This window comes from Larus michahellis, chromosome 27 (genome assembly GCF_964199755.1).
Source record: "Larus michahellis chromosome 27, bLarMic1.1, whole genome shotgun sequence".
Taxonomy (NCBI): domain Eukaryota; kingdom Metazoa; phylum Chordata; class Aves; order Charadriiformes; family Laridae; genus Larus; species Larus michahellis.
The window spans coordinates 1,472,557-1,485,888 of NC_133922.1; the positions used below are offsets into that span (position 1 = coordinate 1,472,557).

The window sequence follows — 13,332 nt, forward strand, 5'->3', positions numbered from 1 at the left end:
CTTCCGCCCGGCTGTGGGCGGGGCCGTGGCGTCGGCCGCGGCGCGGCGCATGCGCGGGATCCACCCGGAAAAGGGGTCGGGTCCCCTCCGCGTGGCGGCACTTCCGGTTCCGGGGGAGGGACGGGCGTTGAGAGCGGCGCGTGCGGTCCCGCGTGGAGTCCGTGGCGGGATGAGGCCAGGTGGGAACTGGGATATACTGGGAGGGACTGGGAGGGGACTGGGATGGACTGGAAGGGATTGGAAGGGGATTGGGGGGGGACTGGGAGGCGATTGGGATGTACTGCGAGGGAACTGGGATGGACTGGGGAGGGGATTGGGGGGGGACTGGGGAGGTACTGGGAGGTACTGGGAGGAACTGGGGTGGACTGGGGGGGACTGGGAGCGTATTGGGGGGAGTGTTATGGGATCGGGAGGGGACTGGGAGGAACTGGGGTGTATTGGGAGGGACTGGGAGGGTATTGGGGGGGCAACTGGGGGGGATCTGGGATGGACTGGGTTATACTGGGAGGGGACTGGGGTGGACTGGGAGGGGACTGGGGTGGACTGGGAGGGGCTGGGGTGTACGGGGAGGGTATTGGGAGCATGTGGGATGAACTGGGTTATACTGGGAGAGACTGGGAGGAGCTGGGATGAATTAGAGTATAGTGGGAGGGGACTGGGATGGACTGGGATATACTGGGAGGGGGCTGGGGGGGGTGGAGTGGACTGGTACGGGACTGGGGGGCAGGACTGGGATGGACTGGGAGGGACTGGGAAGGGCAGGGATGTAGTGGGGGGGGGCGGGGGACTGGGAGGGATGTGGCGGGAGGGTGTTTGGGCCAAACTGGGAATACTGGGAACCCCGGGGGGAGGTTACTGGGCCCCGTCCCAGTCCGCCCCAGTGCTCCCAGTTGCCCCAGTTTGACGGCGGCTCCCGGCAGGTTTCAGCCCCCGGGGGGGGCGGGGCGGCCGCGGCGGCGGCTTCCGAGGGGGCCGAGGTGAGTGACCCCTCCCAGTGCTCCCAGTAAGGCCGGGCCCGGCCCTACTGGGAGCCCCGCGCCCTTCCCAGTCCGCCCAGTTTGCCCCCCTGTTTCCCTCCCAGTATGGCCGGCTGCCCCCCAGTTCCCCCCCCCCCGCCCCCACAGCATTCCCAGTGCTCCCAGTTCCCCGCCCCCCAGTGTTCCCGGTGCCCCCAGTACATCCAGTCCCCTCTCCCAGTGCCCCCCCATGATTCCCAGTGCTCCCAGTCCCCATTCCCAGTGCCCCCAGTACTCCCAGTGCTCTCTCTCAGTGCCCCCCCATGATTCCCAGTGCTCCCAGTTCTCATTCCCAGTGCCCCCAGTACTCCCAGTCCCCTCTCCCAGTGCCCCCCCATGATTCCCAGTGCTCCCAGTTCTCATACCCAGTGCCCCCAGTATACTCCGTCCCCTCTCCCAGTGCCCCCCCATGATTCCCAGTGCTCCCAGTTCCCCTCCCCAGCATTCCCAGTGCCCCCAGTACACCCCGTCCTCTCTCCCAGTGCCCCCCCATGATTCCCAGTGCTCCCAGTTCTCGTTCCCAGTGCCCCCAGTACTCCCAGTGCTCTCTCCCAGTGTCCCCCCATGGTTCCCAGTGCTCCCAGTTCTCATTCCCAGTGCCCCCAGTACTCCCAGTCCCCTCTCCCAGTGCCCCCCCATGATTCCCAGTGCCCCCAGTACTCCCAGTCCCCTCTCCCAGTGCCCCCCATGATTCCCAGTGCTCCCAGTTCTCATACCCAGTGCCCCCAGTATACTCCGTCCCCTCTCCCAGTGCCCCCCCGTGATTCCCAGTGCTCCCAGTTCCCCTCCCCAGCATTCCCAGTGCCCCCAGTACACCCCGTCCTCTCTCCCAGTGCCCCCCCATGATTCCCAGTGCTTCCAGTTCTCATTCCCAGTGCCCCCAGTACACCCAGTCCTCTCTCCCAGTGTCCCCCCATGGTTCCCAGTGCTCCCAGTTCTCATTCCCAGTGCCCCCAGTACTCCCAGTCCCCTCTCCCAGTGCCCCCCCATGATTCCCAGTCCCCTCTCCCAGTGCCCCCCCATGATTCCCAGTGCCCCCAGTACTCCCGGTCCCCTCTCCCAGTGCCCCCCCATGATTCCCAGTGCTCCCAGTTCTCATACCCAGTGCCCCCAGTATACTCCGTCCCCTCTCCCAGTGCCCCCCCGTGATTCCCAGTGCTCCCAGTTCCCCTCCCCAGCATTCCCAGTGCCCCCAGTACACCCCGTCCTCTCTCCCAGTGTCCCCCCATGATTCCCAGTGCTCCCAGTCCCCATTCCCAGTGCCCCCAGTACTCCCAGTGCTCTCTCCCAGTGCCCCCCCATGATTCCCAGTGCTCCCAGTTCTCATTCCCAGTGCCCCCAGTACTCCCAGTGCTCTCTCCCAGTGCCCCCCCATGATTCCCAGTGCTCCCAGTGCCCCCAGTACTCCCAGTCCCCTCTCCCAGTGCCCCCCCGTGATTCCCAGTGCTCCCAGTTCTCATTCCCAGTGCCCCCAGTATACTCCGTCCCCTCTCCCAGTGCCCCCCCGTGATTCCCAGTGCTCCCAGTTCCCCTCCCCAGCATTCCCAGTGCTCCCAGTCCCCATTCCCAGTGCTCCCAGTACCCCCAGTTTCTCTCCCACAGGTGGGGGTTTCCAGCCCCGGGGCGGGGCCCGGGGGGGCGGGGCCGGGGGGCGAGGCCGAGGGGGCCCCCCCCGGGGAGGCTCCGCCCGGGGGGGTCGGGGGGGCCGCGGCGGCTTCAGAGGGGGCAAGAAGGTGACGGTGGAGCCGCATCGGCACGAAGGTACGGGGGGGGCTCTATGGGGCAGGGATATGGGGCAAGTTTGGGGGGGGTCTGTGGGACGGTTTAGGGGTCCCATGGGGCAGCTGGGGGGGGCTGTGGGGCGGGGTTATGGGGTGACTGGGGGGCTCTGTGGGGCAGGGGGGGCCATGGGGCACAGCTCTGGGGCAGTTGGGGGGCAGTTTAGGGGCCCGTGGGGCAGATGAAGGGCTCTGTGGGGTGGTTGGGGGGCTCTATGGGGCAGGGGGGGGCCGTGGGGCACGGCTCTGGGGCAGTTGGGGGGCAGTTTAGGGGCCCGTGGGGCAGATGAGGGGCTCTGTGGGGTAGTTGGGGGGCTCTATGGGGCAGGGGGGGCCGTGGGGCACGGCTGTGGGGCAAATGGTGGGGGGGCTCTGGGGCAGTTGGGGGGCAGTTTAGGGGCCCGTGGGGCAGATGAGGTGGGCTGTGGGGTGACTGGGGGGCTCTGCGGGGCGGTTGGGGGGCTCTATGGGGGAGGGGGGGGCCGTGGGGCACGGCTCTGGGGCAGTTGGGGGGCAGTTTAGGGGCCCGTGGGGGGCTCTGTGGGGCGGTTGGGGGGCTTTATGGGGCAGGGGGGGGGGCCGTGGGGCAAATGGTGGGGGGGCTCTGAGGCAGTTGGGGGGCAGTTGAGGGGCCTGTGGGGCAGGTTGGGGTGGTCTATGGGGCAGTTGGGGGGGGGGGGGGGGCTATGGGGCAATTGGGGAGGGTTGGGGGGGCAGTTTAGGGGGCTGTGGGGCAGGTTGGGGGGGGCGCTATGGGGCAATTGGGGGGGTGGTTGGGGGGGCAGTTTAGGGGGCTGGGGGACAGGTTGGGGGGAGCCGGGGGACAGCTGTGGGTCTCGTGGAGCAGTTGTGGGGCAGTGGGGGGGGGTGTGGGTGTGCGGGGGGGGGATCTATGGGGCGGTGCCGGGGGGATCTATGGGGCAGCCGTGGGTCCCTGCGCCCCCCAGGCGTGTTCATCTGCCGGGGGAAGGAGGACGCGCTCGTCACCCGCAACCTGGTGCCGGGGGAGTCGGTCTACGGGGAGAAGAGGATCTCGGTAGAGGTACTGGGAGGGACTGGGAGCAACTGGGAGGGACTGGGAGGGGGTTGGGGGGAGCGGGAGGGGGTAAGGGGCAACTGGGAGGGACTGGGAAGGGGGTAAGGAGGCACTGGGAGGGACTGGGAGCAACTGGGAGAGGTGGAGGAGGCCACCAGGACCTTCTCGAGGTCCATACTGGGAGCACTGGGAGGTGGCACTGGTGGCACTGGGAGGGGGGGGTGTCTGTGGGGTGTCCCAGCTGGTGGGTGACGTGTCCCCGTGTGTCCCCGTCCCTATGACGGTGACACCGAGGTGGAGAACGTCACCGGGACCTTGTCCCCACGGTGGCGACACCAAAGTTGAGGGCATCACCAGGACTTTGTCGAGGTCCATACTGGGAGGTGGCACTGGGAGGGTGGCAGGGTGTCTGTGGGGTGTCACAGCTGGTGGGTGACGTGTCCCCCCACGTCCCCATCCCTATGACGGTGACACTGAGGTGGAGAACGTCACTGGGACCTTGTCCCCATGGTGGCGACACCAAAGCTGAGGGCATCACCAGGACCTTCTCGAGGTCCATACTGGGAGCACTGGGAGGTGGCACTGGGAGGGGGGGGGTGTCCGTGGGGTGTCCCAGCTGGTGGGTGACGTGTCCCCGTCCCTATGACGGTGACACCGAGGTGGAGAACGTCACCGGGACCTTGTCCCCATGGTGGCGACACCAAAGCTGAGGGCATCACCAGGACCTTCTCGAGGTCCATACTGGGAGCACTGGGAGGTGGCACTGGGAGGGCAGGGGAGTCCGTGGGATGTCCCAGCCGGTGGGTGACGTGTCCCCGTGTGTCCCCGTCCCTATGACGGTGACACCGAGGTGGAGAACGTCACCAGGACCTTGTCCCCATGGTGGTGACACCAAAGTTGAGAGCATCACCAGGACCTTCTCAAAGTCCATACTGGGAGCACTGGGAGGTGGCACTGGTGGCACTGGGGGGGTGAGGGTGTCCGTGGGGTGTCCCAGCCGGTGGGTGACGTGTCCCCGTGTGTCCCCATCCCTATGACGGTGACACCGAGGTGGAGAATGTCACCGGGACCTTGTCCCCATGGTGGTGACGCCAAAGTTGAGGGCATCACCAGGACCTTCTCGAGGTCCATACTGGGAGCACTGGGAGGTGGCACTGGGAGGGCGGGGGTGTCTGTGGGGTGTCCCAGCTGGTGGGTGACGTGTCCCCGTCCCTATGACGGTGACACCGAGGTGGAGAACGTCACCGGGACCTTGTCCCCACAGTGGTGACGCCAAAGCTGAGGGCATCACCAGGACTTTCTCGAGGTCCATACTGGGAGCACTGGGAGGTGGCACTGGTGGCACTGGGGGGGTGGCAGGGTGTCTGTGGGGTGTCACAGCTGGTGGGTGACGTGTCCCCGTCCCTATGACGGTGACACTGAGGTGGAGAATGTCACCGGGACCTTGTCCCCACAGTGGTGACGCCAAAGCTGAGGGCATCACCAGGACTTTCTCGAGGTCCATACTGGGAGCACTGGGAGGTGGCACTGGTGGCACTGGGGGGGTGGCAGGGTGTCTGTGGGGTGTCCCAGCTGGTGGGTGACGTGTCCCCGTCCCTATGACGGTGACACCGAGGTGGAGAACGTCACCGGGACCTTGTCCCCACAGTGGTGATGCCAAAGCTGAGGGCATCACCAGGACTTTCTCGAGGTCCATACTGGGAGCACTGGGAGGTGGCACTGGTGGCACTGGGGGGGTGGCAGGGTGTCTGTGGGGTGTCACAGCTGGTGGGTGACGTGTCCCCGTCCCTATGACGGTGACACTGAGGTGGAGAATGTCACCGGGACCTTGTCCCCATAGTGGTGACGCCAAAGTTGAGGGCATCACCAGGACCTTCTCAAGGTCCATACTGGGAGCACTGGGAGGTGGCACTGGGAGGGCGGGGGTGTCCGTGGGATGTCCCAGCCGGTGGGTGACGTGTCCCCGCGCGTCCCTGTCCCCAGGACGGTGACACCAAGGTGGAGTATCGCGCCTGGAACCCCTTTCGCTCCAAGTTGGCAGCCGCCATCTTGGGTGGCATCGACCAGATCCACATCCGGCCGGGGTCAAAGGTCCTTTACTTGGGCGCCGCCTCGGGGACAACGGTGTCACACGTCTCCGACATCGTGGGACCGGTGAGGACACGGGGCCACCGCCCCCATGGGGACGTCACCGTGGGGTCCCGGGGTGAGGGGACGGCAGGATGGGGTCACCAACCCCTCGGGGCCAGCTTGGAGGTGGCATCTCCACGGGCTTGGGGACATCTTTGAGGTCCTTTGGGGGATGTCACCGGGGGGGGGTGATGGGCCAAGGGGACGTGGAGGTGGCACCGTGACCCCTTGGGGACGTGTCCCTGTGGGTGGCAGATCTTTGTCCTCAGAGTTGTCCCCCACCTTGGGGACCCCAGAGATGTCCCCATGGGTGGCGGCATCACGTTCCTTGAGGTCTTCTTCACCTTGGGGTCACCAAGGAGGTCCCCATGGGTGGTGGCTCCACGACCCCCACCTCGGGGGGGGGGGGGGTCCCCACGACTGTCCCCAGAGTGGGGTGACCTCCCTGTCCCCGTCCGTCCCCGTCCCCCCCCCAGGAGGGGCTGGTCTACGCCGTGGAGTTCTCCCACCGCTCAGGCCGGGACCTCATCAATGTGGCCAAGAAACGCACCAACGTCATCCCCGTCATCGAAGACGCGCGTCACCCCCACAAGTACCGCATGCTCATCGGTGAGACGCGGGTGGTCCAGGAGGTCCCAACCGGGGTGGCTTTGGAGACCTGGAGAAGATCTTGGAGGTCTTGGAGAAGACCGTGGGGGTCTCGAGAAGGTCTAGGAGAAGGTTTGGGGGGGTTCTTCAAGGTGGTTTGTAGGTTTGGGAGAAGGTCCGGAGACACCTGGAGGTATCTCACAGAGGTTTCTGAGGTACCTTTGGCTGTTGAGAAGATCTAAGGTGGGTCTTGGGGTCTTTTGGTGGTCCTGGAGAAGGTCTTGGTGTCTTGAGAAGGTGTAGGAGAAGGTTTTGGTGCCCTTCAAGTTGGTTGGTAGGTTTGGGAGGAGGTCTGGAGGTATCTCAGGGTGGTTTTTGACGTCGTTTTGGGTGCTGTGGGCATTTGAGTAGAATTTTGCGGTGTCGGGAAGGTCTAGGAGAAGGTTTTGGTGGTCTTCAGAGTGGTTTGGAAGTTTGGGAGAAGGTCTGGAGGCACCTGGGGGTATCTCAGGGTGGATTTCGACGTAGTTTTGGGTGCTGTGGCCATTTGTGGTGGGTCTTAGGGTCTTTGGGTGGTCCTGGAGAAGACCGTGGGGGTCTCGAGAAGGTCTAGGAGAAGGTTTGGGGGGTTCTTCAAGGTGGTTTGTAGGTTTGGGAGAAGGTCTGGAGGCACCTGGGGGTATCTCAGGGTGGGTTTCGACGTAGTTTTGGGTGCTGTGGCCATTTGCGGTGGGTCTCAGGGTCTTTGGGTGGTCCTGGAGAAGATCTTGGAGGTCTTGGGAAGGTCTAGGAGAAGGTTTTGGGGTTCCTCAAGGTGGTTTGTAGGTTTGGGAGAAGGTCTGGAGGCACCTGGGGGTATCTCCGGGTGGGTTTCGACGTAGTTTTGGGTGCTGTGGCCATTTGCGGTGGGTCTCAGGGTCTTTGGGTGGTCCTGAAGAAGACCTTGGAGGTCTTGGGAAGATCTAGGAGAAGGTTTTGGGGTTCCTCAAGGTGGTTTGTAGGTTTGGGAGAAGGTCTGGAGGCACCTGGAGGTATCTCCGGGTGGTGTTTGACACGTTTTTGGGTGCTGTGGGCATTTTTGGTGTGTTTTGGGATCTTCTGGTGGTCTCGGAGAAGAATTTTGGGGTGTTGGGAAGGTTCTGGAGAACATTTTGGGGTTCCCTCAAGTTGGTTTGGAAGTTCGGGAGAAGGTCTTGGAGGCACCTGGAGGTATCTCCGGGTGGGTTTCGACGTAGTTTTGGGTGCTGTGGCCATTTGTGGTGGGTCTTAGGGTCTTTGGGTGGTCCTGGAGAAGACCTTGGAGGTCTTGGGAAGGTCTAGGAGAAGGTTTTGGGGTTCCTCAAGGTGGTTTGGAAGTTTGGGAGAAGGTCTGGAGGCACCTGGAGGTATCTCCGGGTGGGTTTCGATGTAGTTTTGGGTGCTGTGGCCATTTGCGGTGGGTCTCGGGGTGTTCCGTGGGGGGGGCGGGGTGTGGGGTGGGGGTGGTTTTGGGGTGTCCCCAATGTCGGGGTGTCCTCCCCCCCCACCCCAGGCATGGTGGACGTCATCTTCGCCGACGTGGCGCAACCGGACCAGACCCGGATCGTGGCCCTCAACGCCCACAACTTCTTGCGCAACGGCGGCCACTTCGTCATCTCCATCAAGGTGACCCTCCCAGTATCCCCCAGTACCCTCCCAGTATCCCCCAGTACCTCCCCAGTATCCCCCGCATTCCTCACAGTTCCCCTCAGCGGTCACCAGTTACCCCTGGTAACTCCCAGTGTCGTCCCCCAGTTTCCTTTCAGGGCTCACCAGTTCCCACCAGTATCCCCCTCCAGTTCCTCCCAGTACCCCCCAGTTCCCCCCAGTACCCGGCCAGTATCCCTGGGTGCCCTCCCCAGTTTCCACAGTGTCCTCCAGTGCTCACCGGTTCCCCCCAGTGTCCCCCCCAGTTCCTCCCAGTACCCACCAGTGCGCCCCCACTGCTCACCAGTTCCTCCCAGTACCCCACCAGTATCCCCCAGTACCCACCAGTGCGCCCCCAGTGCTCACCAGTTCCTCCCAGTATCCCATCAGTATCCCCCAGTTCCCCCCAGTGCTCACCAGTTCCTTCCAGTACCCCACCAGTGTCGCCCCAGTACCCACCAGTACGCCCCCAGTACCCACCAGTATCCCTCAGTGTTCCCCCCGGTACCCACCAGTACGTCCCCAGTGCTCACCAGTTCCTCCCAGTACCCCACCAGTACGTCCCCAGTGCTCACCAGTTCCTCCCAGTACCCCACCAGTACGCCCCCAGTGCTCACCAGTTCCTCCCAGTACCCCACCAGTATCCCCCAGTTCCCCCCAGTACACCCCCAGTGCTCACCAGTTCCTCCCAGTATCCCGCAGTGTCCCCCCCAGTACCCACCAGTACGCCCCCAGTGCTCACCAGTTCCTCCCAGTACCCCGCCAGTATCCCGCAGTGTCCCCCCCAGTACCCACCAGTATGTCCCCAGTGCTCACCAGTTCCTCCCAGTATGGTTCCCCCCCACCTTCAGCCCCTCTCTGCCCCCTCCCCCCCCCATTTCTGCACCCCCCCCCCGCCCCAAAACTGCCCCAAGTCAGGGCAAATCCCCCCCCAAATCTCCCCCGGGGGGGGTAAGGGGGGGGTGTCCCCTGATCCTTACCCCCTCCCCCTCCCGCCCCCCCAAATTCTCCCCCCTTCTGCCCCTCCCTCCTCCCCCCCCCCTCCCCCATTTCTGCCTCCCCCCCCTGCCCCAAAACTGCCCCAAGTCGGGGCAAATCCCCCACAAATCTCCCCCGGGGGGGGTGTCCCCTGATCCTTACGCCCCCCCCCCCCCCCCTAAATTCTCCCCCCTCCTCCCTCTTCTGCCCCTCTTTCCTCCCCCCCCCCATTTCTGCCTCCCCCCCACCCTAAAACTGCCCCAAGTCAGGGCAAATCCCCCACAAATCTCCCCCGGGGGGGGTGTCCCCTGATCCTTACCCCCTCCCCCCTCCCCCCCCCCCCCCAAAATTCTCCCCCCTCCTCCCTCTTCTGCCCCTCTTTCCTCCCCCCCCCCCCCCCCCCATTTCTGCCTCCCCCCCACCCTAAAACTGCCCCAAGTCGGGGCAAATCCCCCACAAATCTCCCCCGGGGGGGGTGTCCCCTGATCCTTACGCCCCCCCCCCCCCCCTAAATTCTCCCCCCTCCTCCCTCTTCTGCCCCTCTTTCCTCCCCCCCCCCCCCCCCCATTTCTCCCTCCCCCCCACCCTAAAACTGCCCCAAGTCGGGGCAAATCCCTCCCCCCCCCTCCCCAAATCTCCCCCCGGGGGGGGGGGGAAGGGGGGGTTAGAGGGGGGGTCCCCTGACCCCGTGTCGTCGTCCGTGTCCCCCCCCCCCCCCCAGGCGAACTGCATCGACTCGACGGCCCCCCCCGAGGCGGTGTTCGCGGGGGAGGTGCGGAAGATGGCGGGGGAGCAGATGAAGCCCCAGGAGCAGCTGACGCTGGAGCCCTACGAGAGGGACCACGCCGTGGTGGTGGGCGTCTACAGGTGGGACTGGGAGCACTGGGAAGGGACTGGGATGGACTGGGAGGGGACTAGGGGGGACTGGGATGGACTGGGGGGGGACTGGGAGAGGATTAGGGGGGACTGGGAGGGACCACGCTGTGATGGTGGGCGTCTACCAGTGGGACTGGGAGCACTGGGAGGGACTGGGAGGGGATGGGAGGGGACATGGGGGGACTGGGATGGACTGGGGGGGGAATGGGAGAGGATTAGGGGGGACTGGGATGGAGTGGGGGGGGACTGGAAGGGGATAGGAGGGGACTAGGGGGGACTGGGGTGGACTGGGAGGGACCACGCCGTGGTGGTGGGCGTCTACAGGTGGGACTGGGAGCACTGGGAAGGGACTGGGATGGACTGGGAGGGGACTAGAGGGGACTGGGATGGACTGGGGGGGGACTGGGAGAGGATTAGGGGGGACTGGGATGGACCAGGAGGGGACTGGGAGGGACCACGCTGTGATGGTGGGCGTCTACCAGTGGGACTGGGAGCACTGGGAGGGACTGGGAGGGGATGGGAGGGGACATGGGGGGACTGGGATGGACTGGGGGGGGAATGGGAGAGGATTAGGGGGGACTGGGATGGACTGGGGGGGGAATGGGAGAGGATTAGGGGGGACTGGGATGGAGTGGGGGGGACTGGAAGGGGATAGGAGGGGACTAGGGGGGACTGGGGTGGACTGGGAGGGACCACGCCGTGGTGGTGGGCGTCTACCGGTGGGACTGGGAGCACTGGGAAGGGACTGGGATGGACTGGGAGGGGACTAGAGGGGACTGGGATGGACTGGGGGGGGACTGGGAGAGGATTAGGGGGGACTGGGATGGAGTGGGGGGGGACTGGAAGGGGATAGGAGGAGACTGGGATGGACTGGGAGGGACCACGCCATGGTGGTGGGCATCTACAGGTGGGACTGGGAGCACTGGGAAGGGACTGGGATGGACTGGGAGGGGACTAGAAGGGACTGGGATGGACTGGGAGGAGACTATGGGGGACTGGGATGGAGCAGGAGGGGACTGGGAGGGACCATGCCATGGTGGTGGGCATCTACTGGTGGGATTGGGAGCACTGGGAGGGGACTGGGAAGGGATGGGAGGGGACTAGGGGGGACTGGGAGGGACCAGGAGGGGACTGGGATGGACTGGGAGGGGACTAGGGGGGACTGGGATGGACCGGGAGGAGACTGGGAGGGACCACACCGTGGTGGTGGGCGTCTACAGGTGGGACTGGGAGCACTGGGAAGGGACTGGGATGGACTGGGAGGGGACTAGGGGGGACTGGGATGGACTGGGGGGGGAATGGGAGAGGATTAGGGGGGACTAGGATGGACCAGGAGGGGACTGGGAGGGACCACGCTGTGATGGTGGGCGTCTACCAGTGGGACTGGGAGGGACTGGGAGGGGATGGGAGGGGACATGGGGGGACTGGGATGGACTGTGGGGGGAATGGGAGAGGATTAGGGGGGACTGGGATGGAGTGGGGGGGGACTGGAAGGGGATAGGAGGGGACTAGGGGGGACTGGGATGGACTGGGAGGGACCATGCCGTGGTGGTGGGCGTCTACCGGTGGGACTGGGAGCACTGGGAAGGGACTGGGATGGACTGGGAGGGGACTAGAGGGGACTGGGATGTACTGGGAGGTGACTATGGGGGACTGGGAGGGGTCATGCCATGGTCGTGGGTGTCTACAGGTGGGACTGGGAGCACTGGGAGGGGACTGGGATGTACTGGGAGGAGACTAGAGAGGACTGGGACAGACTGGGATGGACTGGGAGGAGACTATGGGGGACTGGGATGGAGCAGGAGGGGACTGGGAGGGACCATGCCATGGTGGTGGGCATCTACTGGTGGGATTGGGAGCACTGGGAGGGGACTGGGAAGGGATGGGAGGGGACTAGGGGGGAGTGGGAGGGACTGGGAGGGGACTGGGAGGGATTAGGGGGGACTGGGATGGACTGGGGGGGGACTAGGGGGGACTGGGATGGACTGGGAGGGGACTGGGAGGGACCATGCCACGGTGGTGGGCATCTACTGGTGGGATTGGGAGCACTGGGAAGGGACTGGGATGGACTGGGAGGGCATGGGAGGGGACTAGAGGGGACTGGGATGGACTGGGAGGGGACTAGAGGGGACTGGGATGTACTGGGAGGAGACTGTGGGGGACTGGGAGGGACCACGCCGTGGTGGTGGGCATCTACAGGTGGGACTGGGAGCACTGGGAGGGGACTGGGATGTACTGGGGAGGGACTGGAATAGACTGGGATGTACTGGGAGGAGCTGGGAGAGGACTGGGATAGACTGGGGGAGGATGAGTGGGGACTGGGATGTACTGGGAGGGGACTCGGGGGGACTGGGAGGGGACACGGGGGGACTGGGGTGGGATGGGAGAGGACTGGTATAGACTGGGATGTACTGGGAGGGGACTGGGAGGGGACTAGGGGGTACTGGGACGTACTGGGAGGGACCACGCCGTGGTGGTGGGCGTCTATAGGTGGGACTGGGAGGGACTGGTACATACTGGGAGGGACTGGGACATACTGGAAGGGTCTGGGATATGCTGGGAGGCGGGGGGGAGCTGGAGGGGTATAACTGGGCTATACTGGTCCATACTGGGCAGATCACGTGACCGAGCCCCCTCTCTCTCCCCAGGCCCCCCCCCAAGCAGAAGTGACGTCACCGCAGCGGGGGGGGGAGGGGGGGAGGGGGGGGAAAGAAGGGGGGTTTTGTAATAAACGGGAAAATCCTGCTAATTAATTGGTAATTAATGGGAGGGTAATTAATGGGAGGGTAATTAGTCCTCGGGGGGGGGGTAATTAGTCCTTGGAGGGGGGTAATTAAGCCCTCGGGGGTAGTAAGTCCTGGGGGAGGGGGTAATTAATCCTTGGGGTAGGGGTAATTAGTCCTTGGGGGGGGGAATAATTAGTCCTTGGGGGAATAATTAACCTTGGGGGGGGGTAATTAATCCCCGGGGGGGCAGATTGGTTCTCGGGGGGGGGGGGGGGGGGGGTGGGAGGTGGGGTGGGGGGGGTGGGGGGGGTGGGGGGAGGTGGTTAAGTAACCCTTGGGGGGTTAATTAATCCCCGATGGTGTGGTTTGGCTCGTGGGGGGGAGCAATTAAGCCCAGGGAGGGTAATTAGCTCCTGGGGGGGGGGTGTTAATTAATTACCATGGGGGGGGGGGGATAGTTAAGCCCTCTTGGGGGGGGGCAGATTGGATACGGGGGGGGGAGGGGGGGGGGGTGTAATTAACTGCCTGGGGGGCGTTAA

At 64.8% G+C, this 13,332-nt stretch overlaps 1 protein-coding gene across 1 annotated transcript; it reads left to right on the forward strand.

Moving 5' to 3' along the window:
- Positions 1–154: 154 nt before the first annotated feature.
- Positions 155–12,816, forward strand: FBL (fibrillarin). The gene is made up of 9 exons (XM_074567443.1): positions 155–179; positions 921–977; positions 2,619–2,777; positions 3,742–3,836; positions 5,814–5,984; positions 6,437–6,569; positions 8,080–8,192; positions 9,913–10,058; positions 12,716–12,816. Exons 1-9 carry the CDS (start codon positions 170–172, stop codon positions 12,735–12,737), a joined length of 906 nt encoding a protein of 301 aa, XP_074423544.1. The 5' UTR covers positions 155–169; the 3' UTR covers positions 12,738–12,816.
- Positions 12,817–13,332: the final 516 nt, after the last annotated feature.